Source organism: Wyeomyia smithii, chromosome 2, assembly GCF_029784165.1.
Source record: "Wyeomyia smithii strain HCP4-BCI-WySm-NY-G18 chromosome 2, ASM2978416v1, whole genome shotgun sequence".
NCBI classification, from domain to species: domain Eukaryota; kingdom Metazoa; phylum Arthropoda; class Insecta; order Diptera; family Culicidae; genus Wyeomyia; species Wyeomyia smithii.
The window spans coordinates 164,483,917-164,498,566 of NC_073695.1; the positions used below are offsets into that span (position 1 = coordinate 164,483,917).

Consider the following 14,650-nt stretch of genomic DNA (forward strand, 5'->3'; position numbering starts at 1 on the left):
GAAATCGATTGGTTTTTTCTTCGCTTGGCGCATTGCATTTCAAATTTATATGGAGATTTGTATGGAAAAACCAACTTTTCTGCATTTTCCATTCTAAAGAGCTCAAAATGGCCCAAACCATTGGTTTTATGACTTCAAATGGTAGGTTTTTTTTTAAATAAAAAATAATCAAATGTCACTTGGTCCGGTCTGACTTAACACCGACCATTTATCCTGCGGCTCATCTAACTCGCAAAATCGAAAAAATACGAAAAACAAAACATAACGCCCCCAGTGATCATTTAGTTTTGTTCGAGTTGCTCGAAACGAAATTCGCAATGTCACCCCAGCATTTTGAACGTTTTCAGTTCAGTGTCTTCGAGGAACATTTTTCTGGCCTCTTAAGGTCTCCTCTAGTCCCACTACATTTAAGGCGATTAACAAATAGCCAACATATTTGTCATCCTGGTAGCTGATGGTTGCAAACCAAGTAGTTGAACCCTGGGAGGGAGAAACGAATACAACACTCAAAACAGAGAACACGGACATGCGTCGTTTTTTGATAGCGTGTAGCAATCTTCTTGCTGTAACGCATGCATGACTCAAACGAAGTTTTTATTAACATCAGGAATACTGAATATGCAAATTTGTCTGTAGAACACAAATTTTTAGAGTCTGCGTTTTTCCGATTTGCCGTTATATAAAAGTTTCTTCAGAATTTTAAGTTTATATATATTTGCGCAGACATTCTGAAAATGTGTACGAGCGCGTAACCTGTGAGGCAGGTTTTTCAGTATTTCATGCAGTTTCAAAAATTGTACAGTCCTACATCTCACTTTTTTGTGAAACGAGAATCAACGTTCGGCCGTGATGAATTGTGTTCGAAATAGTAACCAAAGCCTTTAATCCAGAAAAAACGCAAGTTTAAAAATCGAAGTTCGCTAACATGATTATTACTTAAATCTTATGAAACTTATTATTTTACGTAAAAATAAATCGAAATATTTTGTAAAACGACGATAAATACAAAAACTGTTTGCGATAAATATTTTTCCAAGTAACGCGATACCGTTCAGTTATAACAATACTGTTTACAAAAAAACGTTTTTTTTTCACTTGGTTCAAATTGACAGTCAGTGACAGCTCATTCTGGTTCATTTTGAGACTCATACAGCTTCGTATCCGTTTCTCCCTCCCAGGTTGAACCTACGGTTATCCCAAAAAAAAATAACATCAAAAAAACCTTGAAAGTTGCTGTAATTGTACATGTACATAGTTATACCATAATTAAACTACGTTTTTCTATGTAAATACATCAATTTTACATTAAATATTATTGTCAATAAAACAACAACAATAAAAAATATTGTCCGTTTACTGTTCTCACCGCAAAATACATCGTAAATTTTTTTTGGGATAGACTTTCGGAATTCCCCCTTTTGCTGGTCAGTTTCCTTGAAGCCAAAAACAACAAACCTGTTTATATTCTTCTTCAGAAAAGCCACAAAAATGAATTGCCATAATAGTGAATTGTCATGAAAAATCTTTGTTTTGTTTATTCCCCAACACTCACAGCGTACAAAGGGTTTTAGAATGATCTATTTCTTGTTCCAAAAAGTGACAAAAATAGACCAAAGCGTATACCAGTTTCAATTTTTTTCAATTTAAATCTGGCATAAAACAAAATTTACATCACCGGTCCAGCAGTGAATTTGAGTTTGTTCCAAAAATTAGAACAAAATAACGATTTGGACCACCGCTGAAGATGCCCTAATAGTATTGATTTTGCTTGTATATATCCAGAGACGTCTCGTATACCTGTTAAAACTGTTCATAGGACAGGTAGACAATCTCAGAAAAATGTGAACTCTCCTTTCACATTTGTATCTGAACCAACCGTCGTTCAAACAATTCTCTGTACCTTCAAGTGCGACAGGTCAGACGAAGTCAGTTATGTCCACCGCTACTAAAGCGACGCCTTGCGTCAAAATGACGTTTAAGGTTAAAATCCTTTGTTGGCGAATACCAGGCTGGTTTTCGACATGGGCCTTCTCCGACGGATCAAATCTACACCCTGCGGCAGATCCTCGATAAGTTCCGGGAGTACAACTTACCGACTCACCATCTGTTTGCGGATGACATCGATATCATCGGTATCAACCGTAAGGCCATGGAGGAGGCCTTCGTACCTTTTAAGAGGGAAGCAGCGAGATTGGGACTTGTCATTAACACTGCCAAAACGAAGTACATGGTGGCTGGTAGAGAGCGTGGGAGTCCCCGTGGTGTTGGTGCTGAGGTAGAGAAAGATGGGGAACGATTTGAAATGGTTGACGAATTAGTTTGTCTTGGTGCGCTTGTGACATGTGACAACGATATGAGCGATATGATAAGTGGAACGAAGAGTTGCAGCTGCGAACAGGGCCTTCTACGGACTACGTAACCAGCTAAGGTCCCGTAGTTTGCAAACACGCACAAACCTAGCACTGTATAGGACGCTGATACTCCCGATGGCCCTTTCGACATGAAGCATGGACACTGAAGAAAGCTGATCGACGAGTGCTCGGAGTTTTAGAGCGTAAAGCTCTGCGATCTATACTTGGCGGTAAACTAGAAGATGGAGTGTGGCGCAGACGCATGAACTACAAGTTGTACCAGGTATACAAACATGCTGATATAGTGAAGGTAATACAGCGGGCAGGCTTCAGTGGGCTGGACATGTAGCCAGAATGCCTGACGAGAGAGCTGCCAAAACTATCTTCAGTAGAGAAACAGGAAGAGGCCGTCGACTCCGTGGTAGGCCTCGCACGTGGTGGATGTGCGCGGTGGAAGAAGATGCACGATCTGCTGGTGTACGAGGAGACTGGAGAACGGCTGCCCAAGACAGAAGAAGCTGGACATCTCTAATTCGTTCGACCCTAGACCGGTGAATGGTTCGTAAGCCAACAAAGTAAAGTAAGTAAGATTTAAACTTCCTGCTGAGCGAGCCGTTCATCTGTTTCGTTGTGCCTTTTGGTTTCTTCTCTTGATGTCATTGAAATTTGAGAGAGACCACGTGGCCGCGACAGCAGATCTCAATCTGCAGAGCTTCCGTCATGCGAATGAAAAACGAACAAATTCTTTCATGACTTCTGTGGATGTGGTAGTGTTCTTTCGTTAATGTGTAGTTTTCATTCAAGTCTTTTCATCCATTTTGTGCGATCGATGACTTGAACCTCGTATAGTGAGTGTAGTACACGTTTATCTTCTTACGCGCTGCTTACTTTCTAGTTTAAAACTTCACCATCGCCCAGGGAAACGATTTAGCATTGAACCAAAATTCGATGAACAAGGCTAGGTTCTTTACTCACGCGAAGAATTTAGAGGCAAAAAGATCATAAACATAATTTCGATTATCGTTGGACAAAACCTGCATTAAACTTCTTCTGAAACGCTTCGGCTGGCAGAATAATACTGGCATTGCCCAACACAACGGCATGTGATGATAGCTGTGGGAAAAGATTTTCTCAATGAAATGATGCAGAAATCATTATTCTACGAGGAATTAAAAAAATCTGCGATCATTATAGACCGTGAGATTCTTTTGCCATATAGATAAATGCAGAAAAATATATTTTTCTTTAGTCCAATCCAATACTGTTGTTTCAACGTTGCAAATGTTGATTGAACAGGTAGCTTACTTGTTCACGCATCGCCTCTTTATGTATCCAGTCTGAACGTGGCTTAGCATAGGTCACAAATATACCACAATAGATCTACTACCAATGGTCGCAGTGGTTCAGTCTCCTACAAGAAAAAATAGGTCACAAAGCCGTATGTAACCCGCACTTCAAATCTTTCTAATAGCACATTAAGCCCGAATCGCAGAAAAATCGATGCACTTTGTGGTACCGGAGTATTGAGACCATCGTACATAGAGATACTACTGTATTCAGCACTGAGAGACAAGCCAAGAGTTGGATAAATAAAGTTAGATGTGTATAAGAGTAAGTGTGTTTGGTTTTGCGGAGCGGCATATTGCCTAAATTGATTCCGGCAAGGGTTTCACACACTTCACTCAAAACTAATGCAAATTTTTTTATGGAAGAACAAACCTTGGAAATTTGAGGTTGATTGGAGAACATCAATACAAACAAACGAATTGTGCTAGGGTAGAAGCACCGGTTTTGGCCATGATAGAATAAATTGATAATTTTGAAGAAGTATCTTGAATTACTCCTATTTCGAAGTCTCCTTTTGAAACTGCTGATGTTATTCGACAAATACATTACTTACTGTAGCAATCAAATATGCGTATTTTACTTTTAATAAAGGAACTAATTATACTCTCCCAGGTTTACTCACAGTCTAACGTTTAGGTAATTTGCAAGCTATTTTTGATAGAGCATAATCTTGTTTAAGTTTGTACATTTCTATAGCAAATTTTGTTACCAGCATCAGGCACAACTTATTACAGTACATGGATAAAAGAAATAGGCATTATGGTATAGATTTTCTCTGCAATATCAAAAATAACAGAAGCTTCCAAAAACGATCAATGATCCATTCTTGGCCACATATCAAAGCAATTCCATAATTCATAATCCTGATATTGGCCATATGTAAACAAACCCATGGTAACGTATTAACATTGATGCAAAACATGAAAAGTACGAAGTTTTTCGGGCTGTCATAAGATATCGCATGAGATTCGTAAAAACACAAAACTGGTTTTGGATAAGAAAGATTGTATTACTACAGCACCGCTATTTAATATAATATAGCCGTTCTCTATTTGTTCGGATTATTTACAAAATTGCTTGTATCTACCGAAACTAACGCTTCGGACGTTTGACTATAGTTGGTGAATAATACGGATAAGTTTCTATGTAAAAAAAAGCAAAAAGCGGAAGCTTTTTAATAAAGATAAATGACAGAAGAAAAATGAACGTAGGTCATAGATGCGATGTCAGTGTTATTAAATATCCTACTTAATTTAAATAAAATTCTGGCTCGAAGTACTTTGCACTGCTAGCTATATGTGAATATAATATTATTATTTAGTTTGATTAATAGATATACTGGCCTTTTAGTTAGTTAAATAACGAGGTTTTTCTGCTGATAGAATATATCCACATGGTGAAGTCAAATTATAAAATGAATTCGTGGGAATCAAACTTTTTCACGAATTGGCCAAAACAGGAGCCCCGAGTGGCCAATTAAGAAATGCTATGGCCAAAATAAGAGCATAGAAAAGTATTTTGGTTGGAAAATATATAAGCAAAATAACATAATTTTACTATTTAAATTCAATGTTAGTGAAAAATACAGGCAAGTTCATCCGATTTTCACGTTGAACTGGTTCAATCACATATTTTTCGAAGGAAGCAGGCCAAATATCTCATTAATAACATACTATGGCCAAAACCGGTGCTTTTACCCTACTGGCACAATAGGTTCAAATGATGATTAAAAACATGTCGTTAATTGTATTTGTGCCGTTTCAAATATATGGTACATAAAAAAAAATTACATGTCATGAAAACACAATGTTCTCAGTCATAAAACGGTGCATCTTTTAAATACGTTAAAAAACGCTCAGGAGTTGTTCTATAAATAGGATCCAGATATAGGATCCAGTTCCGTTAACAAGAGAAAAAGAACTTCAAAAATCACCCAGCTTTGAAGAAAAATGGAAATATCTTATAATTAAGCCTCGACAGCAACTTTTAACAACCAGCATTTTATACTCATTATAGGATAGAATAATCATCTCGATTTTCCAAGATATCAATCAAAGTTACAAAATTTTTTTGTTTTTTTCAGCGGATTTTGGACTCCGAATTTTCGAGAATTATTTTTACCCCACTTAACCCTTTTCGAAAAATCTAATAGAATGCAAAACTTTATTCTGTAATATAAATAAGCAAACCCTCGATCGATATTATTCATTGAACATATTATTCATTCCCATTTCACTAACTTTTCAATTACAAAAAAATGTCTCAAAAAAATTGGTTTTAGACCCATTGATAGAATATTTCAATTTTGGTAGCATATTAAATAGGACACCTTAAACTTCGAATTGCAACTATTTGATGGATACTAATATTTTTGACATAAGGTGCAACGGGACGTGGTCGCGATCAACTCGAATTTTGCAATCTAATTTTTTCTTGATTTATGAAGACTACGTACATGAAACTTTGACTAATTGTTTTCACAACTGTTGCATGCCTGAAGTAGCAATTTGAGTGCTGTTTATTTAGTGGAATCCGAATTTTTTACGATCAAAATACAGGAGTAAGAAGAACTCTAACCTCAAAATTGTATAGGAAAAGGCCACAATCCCGTTTCACCATAAGTTCTTCCACCAGAGACACCGAGACCAATATATCAACAAAGTTGCCGAACAAGGTCTCTTGTATGCGACAGCTTCTAATTTTTCGGCCTACAAGAATGTTGCAGTGTTTGTGAGCAACGTGAAATTGCATTGTAAAGTATCATGGTATTTTTCAGAAACCAACTGTTGAAACTGGCACCCATCAAACTAAAGAATGCTTGTGTATACGTTTTTTGGCGATAAATTATTTTTACAGATAACTGTAATTGAATACCCATATTGGGTGGTACAGTTTTTTTTTCGATTTTATCACGATCAAAAAAAATCATTGTGAATTTAGCGAACTGATAAAAAATGGATTTGTAATGTTGCATTCAATTGAAATTTATGATATCTTGAGTAAAATGATGATGATGATGATGATGATGGTCCCACCTCATACCCCTACATCGGTTTGAGCTGGTCGATTTATCTAAGTAAGATATTATATAGAGTCATACAATGTAACCAGTTGGCAAACAAACAACGGACTGGTTATTAATACAGACATAGTAACCCTTCAAAAGAATACCAATAATTCAACAATGAGTATAAAAAAACGATTTTCCAATACCATCATGGATCCAAGGCTCATCCAGAACGTTTCCAACCCGAAAATTATCTGGACTTGGTTAGGAATTGAACCTAACATTTAGGAGTGTTAACTAATCAGAATTTATTCTGGATAACGATCCGAAACTACGAGAGAGATCCTGTGATACTATAGTTCTCGATAACGAGCTTTACAGTCCACAGGCGAACCCAAGCCTTTTCAGTTTTTTCTCCCAACCCTAGTTCAAATCGTTAAAACAGATAAATATCAAAAATCAGAATAACAGCATATATGCTATTTCATACCAAAAAGCAACTTTCCAACCCGATATGCTTTTTGTTTCAATTTCAGGGGTTTAATCCTGATGTACTCAATATCCAGATTGTCTATGTCAGTCTACGCGTGCGTGGCTCAAACATGTGTAGTCGACTCTTTTTTAAACTCTACTATTAAATATTATACAACTAATTCAAACAAAAATCCATCATCATCAGTGAACATAATAGCTTAGTTTACCCAATAAATTAAAAAAAATACATAAATTTTACAATCTTCGTCATTAATTTACAAAAAATTCTATATAATCTGTCTACAAAACAGACTTTATGTGTGAAATACAAAGCCTTTTAAACTCCGCCATTGTTGCTGCACGTTTTACCTGTCTTGGCATCGAATTGAAAAAATTTATTCCTTTGTACAACAGAGAGTTCTGTGATCTTCCAAAAAGAAAATTTGGTGTTCTAGCATCATCCGCGTTTCTAGTGTTGTACTATGAAAATCACTTCCCCTATCAATTCGATTACACAAATATCGAGGCAGCATATTATTAAAAATTTTATATAGAAACACCATTGTCAGAAAATATACTCTTTGCTTCATAGAAAGCCATTGCAATGCGTCCAGCATAAAACTCGAGGAAGTGTATCTATTACATCTTAATATTAATCGCATAACTTTATTTTGTAAGCGCTGCAGTCTCAATATTTGTGTATTGTTCGCAAGAAATAATATGGATGGGCAAAAATCTATATGTGGTGAAATGATTGACTTATAAAGACTAGTTTTACTACTAACAGTCAATTCATTTTTCAAACGGCACAGAATACCGTATTTTTTGCCATTTTCTTAATGACATTGTCAATGTGAGACTTAAAAGTTAATTTGTCATCAATAATCACTCCAAGATACTTTATTTCGTTTACGCGATCAATCGTCTCACCATCAATTGCAATATTTACGTCTGGTCTGGAGTTGGCAGAAGAAATGATTAAGTACTTTGTTTTGCTTATATTTAATTTAAGCTGTTTAAATTTCAACCAATTCGCCAGATAATGTAAATCTTGATTTAAAAGTGCCACAACGTCATTAGGATTCTTAGCCGCAATAAACAGAACAGTATCATCAGCAAATAAGTTGATATCGCAAAACCGTAAAACTCGCTTCATGTCATTAATATAAATAATGAACAAAATGGGCCCTAAAACACTTCCTTGCGGTACACCAAGTGTATTAGCAATGGAATCCGATTCAGAATCATTAAAACGAGTCTTCTGAGTTCTAGCACACAAATAGCTCTCATGATGCACTTTCATAGTTCAATGGCATATAAGTTCAAAACACAAACGAATAAACAAAAAAGCTAGTTTATAATATTTGTCTCCAATGAATTTTCGTAAACTTTCTCAAGGCAGTTATACATACAATATCAATTTGATTCGTACTGCCAATTCTTTAGCATAGCTGAGAGAGTCTAATGCTTGTTTATGTTAAATGAATGGAAATAGAATGGAATGGAACCGCTACATTTTATAATTTTTAATTCGACATTCTATGAGCACCAAACTTCAGGTGTTGTAAAATTTTAATTATAATTTCTATTGCATCAATTTTTTGACATGTAATATGTAACAAAAAGTGATGTGCTCGTGGATTGTGGATTTTTTCCTTTACTAAAAAAATAAAAGAAAATAACTACAAAACTTTGAGCCTCGCGCGTGAGTTTCAGATATAAATGAATTAATTTACAATTGAAATTAGAATTGTTATTTGAGTGCTTAGAGAAAAATCATGAAATATTTGTGATTAGTTTGGCTAGAGGTTATGAAAACCTTGTGATAATTTGTGTAGCTCTATTATAAATAGCTCTTCACATTTTTACCGATATGAATCAAGTAAACAGTTTTTGAAGAAGTTTATACCTGAAATTTATAATAATTATAATTTAAATTGTGCCTACATTATCTACACATAAATCTCCCAGCTCAAACCTTTGCAGGGGTATGTCGTGTTTCATCTGTGTTCGTGATTATTGTGCAAGTTCTTACGTTAGCGTTAAATTATTATAAAGTATGTGGTCCCGCCACATCATCATCATCATACATAAAATCATGCGAATTTCTATTCGCTTGCCAGAATTGTTTGCAAATGGTTTTCTTATTTACTATCAGGCAGCGTTAATTTTATCGCAGACCTAACATATTGTTTTCAATGTTATAAAATCTAGCTAATAATTAATTCCTATTCGCATTTTTTCAGCTTTCCGAAAGCGTCAACTTACACTTTCTCAGCTTGTTGGAAGCCCTCAAAGAAACTCGTTCAACTATTCTGGCTAAACTATTGCCTTTGTGGACTCCAGTATTATCATCCAATACACAGCTATCTGGAACGTTGCATGTGCGATTGCAAAACTGTCGTGATGCAGTGCCCAATGCCACTGATCAAGATTTGCATGTTTCAGAGGCACTACTCAAATGGTTACAACGTCTTCAGTTTAAAATGGGTCAAATTGAATTACAATCGTCAACGGCAACACAATTTTATTCTATTTAATCATGAGTGTTATACCTGTACTACATTCAATAAACAATTGCAATGTGTAAAGATATTTGTGTATTTAACTACGCTATTTTCTATTCGCCATCTGAGTTGAATCGAGCTTCTACGTCGTGTTCGCCCTCGCTCTCGCTCTCTGATGAAGTTCTGTAGACATGAAAATCAATTGAATCAAACATAACGTCGTGTTGGACGCTTTGAAGTTTTTCATTAATTTCCAAGCGCCTCTTCAATCTTTCTTTAGCATAGAGATTCTGAGCTGCTTGAACTAACTTATTTTTCTCAGCTTGTATATGTATTGATTCATCCAACGTAAGCATTTTTGCGGGGCAATGAGTACTAGCAGGCGGTGTTGCAGCTGTATTATCCCAGCATTTAGCATGTTTCAAATATCGGTTCCTCTCTTTATCTATATCATGTACATTAGTTTTTGTCGTTCGGAATGGAAGAAATCTTTCTTTTTTGTCAGTAGTGTTTTCCTTTCTACATAGTCGTATTGAATGAATGTCAAATATTTCGTTCTGGCCAACATTTGAATCTGTTTCTTGTACTTTTTGGAGAAAGCCACTAACTCTAGCGGGAGTCTGCATTGAATCAATTTCTATTATATCGGCTGTAATATGTGTGGCACCTTCCTGTTTCATCTGTTCGATTTCTTTTATATCTTGATCAGTAATAAGGGACGGTTGATAAGGAGGGAGTACAGTTTTCTTCTCTTTAGTAGTACTTTGTGCCAACAAAGCCATAGGGTTAGTTTTTTGATCATCCAAATCATCATCACTGTCAAGTATTGCATTAAATTCTAACGAAGTCATGTTATTGGTGCTCCATTCCATTTTAGCTAAAGATTTCTTGCCAATAGCAGATATGTTTAGTTCCGAAAACAGCTCTGCTGCTTGTGAAACATCATCATGAATGTGCAGTTGCTTAAGGATTTCATCATAAAATTTTTGAGCTTTGGCGCCTTTGTCCGGAAGTTTTAATATACGACTTCTACACAGAAAAGATATTGTAATGAAAGTACTTGTTGTCAATCTCAAGCAGTTACCTGTTTTGTAATAACAGTTCTTGGCGATTTTTGAGATCCAATAATTCTCTTTTACTTAGCGTATTCAAATCTTCCACATATCTTCGTTTTTCATTTCCGGAGCCGCGCTTTACGTCGCCAGGTACGTTTGTTATATTTTGATTTCTCAGCATGGATAAGGCAGGGTACTAATAGATTAAGACGTTTTTTATTATAAACACTCAAAAAATATGTAATTTTTGTTGTTGTTGTGTTTAGTTTAGTGTTTTTTGGCCCGAGACAATCAGTCTCAAAAACACCAGTGAACTATGTAGGATTGGTCCAAAGTATTTTTTTACTTTGGGATTGGTCGATCTTTAATCGATCTACAGAGGATCGATCATTTCAACCACGATTCTCGATTTTTTGATCGATTCTTCAGCCCTGAAAGGATTGAAAAGATTTTTTTTTCGATCCGATTTTTTCGATCTTTTGGATATTTTTTTATTTTTCAGCGTGCAGAACTTTTTCTAATTTGAGTAATTGTTAGGTATCGTGTACCGTTTCTGGTCATGTGCGGTCGTTCCAAGGGGATGACATCATGCTATACCTTTCTAATGTGAGAGTGAAGAGTTCTTCCGGCAACCATTTCAAGTTAAATGGAATTTTTTCTGGACTTTTTTCGTATCTGTCAGGCGAACCGCAGACCGTTGAGATGTTGGGTACGCAGCAAATATATGAGATTTGACAGTGATAGCATAGTCCTGGGTCGTTCAAGCTCAAGCTCAAGCTACCGTGTACCGTTTCTGGTCAGTTCAGGTATCGTGTATCGTTTCCACCTAATGTTACCTTATCGGCTTTTAATGGTTGCGTGCGGTTATAACATCATCATGCCTCCATATAGTCCATTCCATTCCTGCCAATAATACAACAGTCGCTCCAAAAACATTATTTCGAGTAATCGCGTTTGGGGATTTTTTGTTATAGGGGCTTATTACAGAAAACGAGGCGAGCGACGAGTCGCCTGACCAATTTTGATATTGCAGATGGTGAGTCGGCTGGATTTTGGACTGGTCGACTCAGCTGTCACCAGCCAAGTTTCACTCGTATTCTCTAATATAACATTTTGCTCATCTCGTCAGTGACGAGAGGCGACTATTTAAGTGACTTGGATTCTTCATGAATAATAGATTATTCTTTCTCATGTACACTGGTGTTAAAACCAAAGTTAATTGTAAAAAATGGTGCTTGGTTCGGTAAATTTCACAGCGACACAAAAAGTGCTTTAAAAGGCTCCGGTTTTTCGGATAGATCAATAGACCTTCCTATCTGCGCTAGTATTAGTGGTCGATTTCACTAATACAAGTTTAATTTTGGTTGCAAATAATCAACACGCTGGTAGTAACAAAAAATTTCCTCCTGTCCCGAGCTTTTATTCAAGTTGTAAGCCGATTTTTAGTTTTATTTCATTTGGTTTTCCACTAAAACAAAGTTTGCTAAAACAGGTAACACTACTGAACTAGGATTCATAACTGCAATACTTTTCGAAATTGAATATCAGCTGATTTTTTTGTTGAAAACAAATCGATTTTATTAGGATACAGACTAAGCCTGTATTGGTGAGATCTGGCGTAGAAAGCTATATCATAGAGTTTTCCAAGCGAAAACACACAAACACTACGACACGGCCCGCTTTACACTGTATATTGAAATTTGTGAGAGTGTGAATCAAACTCGGTAGTTTTTTATGCCTCTCTTTCAGATGACAGTTCTCACAGGTGACAAAAAATTCTTACAGCTAACAAAAAATAAATCGTAAACATCGCACTAATACAAACGCACCTGGAGAACTCTATGGGACCTCTGAATCGATCCTGAAGATCGTCCAATCCTAAACTAGTGATGGGAAACTTATCGATACTTATCGATAATATCGATAAATGCTAGACATCGATATTATCGTTAATTTTTTGACGTTAACGATAATTATCGATATTATAAGGGTGAGCACAAGTCAGTGCGGCTGGTTACTGGAGGAGACCCAAAAGAAGAAGACCTCACCTACCCTACCCCAGGAGTTGCTTTTGACGCTAGGTAATTGTTGGGTGCTGCTATTCGACAAGATTTATTGTCGATGCAGCACTACTCTGCAATTCCTGGTGAGTCCAGCGACACGAAGATTTCTAGCGATGTCATTTTGTATGATTATTTCTCGCTGTACTGTGCGCATGCAGTTATATTGTTCTTTTATTAAATTGACATAGTTTTGCGACTAGAAAACAATCAAAACTATTAGAAAATATTACAGTCGCATATTTCGAGACATTTTATGTTGAATCAAAGACTACATTATATAAAATACTACGAAATTCGCTGGAAAATCCTTGTCAGGCGAGCGACTCGTCGCTTCCGATTATTCTCTGCATGCACAATAGCATCGTTGGGGGTGGTGTAAAGGTTCTCCCCGGGTGTCACTGAGTTTCTGAGAAATAATGGTAACTAATAAGGTATTTATAGTTTTTAGTTTCCTAAGAACAGATGAATTCGACAACTTAGTACTGGAGAACTTTAAAAAAATATCCAAACTTTCTGGATCATCTCATAAAAAGCAATGATACGAAATTGTAATAAAATGCATTTTCTTTGGCTTGCCAACTCTTATAATATGATGGACAAGCATCGCGTCAGTCTATTGGTAATTCTCTGGTAATTGTTTAGTTTAACTTGGAACTGTTTAAGTTCAAAGTAGTAAGTGTGATTTATACAGGGGGTAGACAAAATATTTGGGATAAATAAAATTCTCTCGAATTTCAAATGGCCAGAACTTTACGAAAAATGAATCAATTTTTATTACCGGTTTCATTTCACTGGAAAACAGTATTATATTAGTATTACTTGGGAACTTGATGTGACCAACCTACACCAAAAATGTTTCGGATTTCAAGAATGTGTGTCAAAGTGTACATTTTTGCAACGCATAGCACGTTTTAGGTCACTAAATTGTCTATCTAAAATACTTCATTTAAAAAAATCTGAGATCACCAATATTTTCTAAAATCATTTTTTGTTTTTAAAATTATATTTTTTTCAGAGTAGGATCACATACATAAGACATACGTAACACTCAGGAAGAAATCTTCCAAAAAAGTTGGTACAAAATGAACTACTCGAAAGTACCAACCTCTGTAAAAAAAAACCTCTGTTTGAGTTGTCTTTGAAGGCAGTGTACCTGCGCAGCCCTGCATTTGTCTCGTTCCTACTCGAAAAATGCTGCATTGATTTTGTAAAAACTTTTTGACAGTTCCTTATATTTGATCAAAACAGGTTCTTTTGAGTATCATAAATTATTGCTAAAAAGAGTTGCAAGTTTTTCTCAATGAGCATTCATTAAATTTTCGTTTTTGTTTCTCGGTGCGCGGTTTTGATTTTGTTTCTCGCACACAGAGAAAGAAACAAACTTGTCGTAATAACAAAACAATGAGAAATACTCTAAATCACTATTGAAGAAGTTAGGATATTTTCCTGTCACTCGCCAAAACCTTGATAACAACTACCGAAAAACGTGTAATTGAGCTCTTGCTATATTAAGTTATTGAAATGAACGTATTTTTTTTTTAAATACATGAAGTTATATGCTGGACTGGAGCTAACCTAACATGAGTTTCATCGATTTAATGTCAAACAATTTTTAAATTTAAAATTTTCGTTTGAATCGTTCTGGGCTCCAATTTCAGATAGTTTCGTTAAGTTTGCTTTTTGCTTAGATAGGAAATTTTACCAATTCGCTCAATTAAATGATTGTCTTGGTAGTGCAGCTACGAACAAAGGTTTGATTCGAATGTGTAAGAATACCGTAGTCCAACGTCATGCGGTCGTGTCTTGAATACCACCAATACCATTTTTTTTTTTACCGCAAACGTTA

General features: G+C 35.8%; 2 protein-coding genes across 12 annotated transcripts in view; one reads left to right on the forward strand and one right to left on the reverse strand.

Moving 5' to 3' along the window:
• LOC129723881 (protein unc-79 homolog) overlaps positions 1–9,774 on the forward strand; it is a 119,420-nt gene extending 109,646 nt beyond the window's left edge. For all 11 annotated transcript variants that reach the window (XM_055678354.1, XM_055678355.1, XM_055678365.1 and 8 more), the window contains one exon: positions 9,426–9,774. In XM_055678354.1, coding sequence (XP_055534329.1) covers positions 9,426–9,719 — 294 coding nt within the window. In that variant the 3' untranslated portion in view covers positions 9,720–9,774. The remainder of the gene's footprint in view (positions 1–9,425) is intronic.
• On the reverse strand, positions 9,676–12,008 carry LOC129723883 (uncharacterized). The gene is made up of 2 exons (XM_055678367.1): positions 10,771–12,008; positions 9,676–10,715 (listed from the first exon to the last, which is right to left on the reverse strand). The coding sequence occupies exons 1-2, from the start codon at positions 10,920–10,922 to the stop codon at positions 9,800–9,802; spliced, it is 1,068 nt and encodes a 355-aa protein (XP_055534342.1). The 5' UTR covers positions 10,923–12,008; the 3' UTR covers positions 9,676–9,799.
• Between the last annotated feature and the right edge of the window lie 2,642 nt (positions 12,009–14,650).

Bases quoted from the DNA above. Each gene is read 5' to 3' on its own strand.
- LOC129723883 (XM_055678367.1), bottom strand. From the start codon at position 10,922: ATGCTGAGAAATCAAAATATAACAAACGTACCTGGCGACGTAAAGCGC. The intron at 10,716-10,770 runs GTAACTGCTTGA...TTTTCTGTGTAG, and splicing joins GAACTGTTATTACAAAACAG to AAGTCGTATATTAAAACTTC.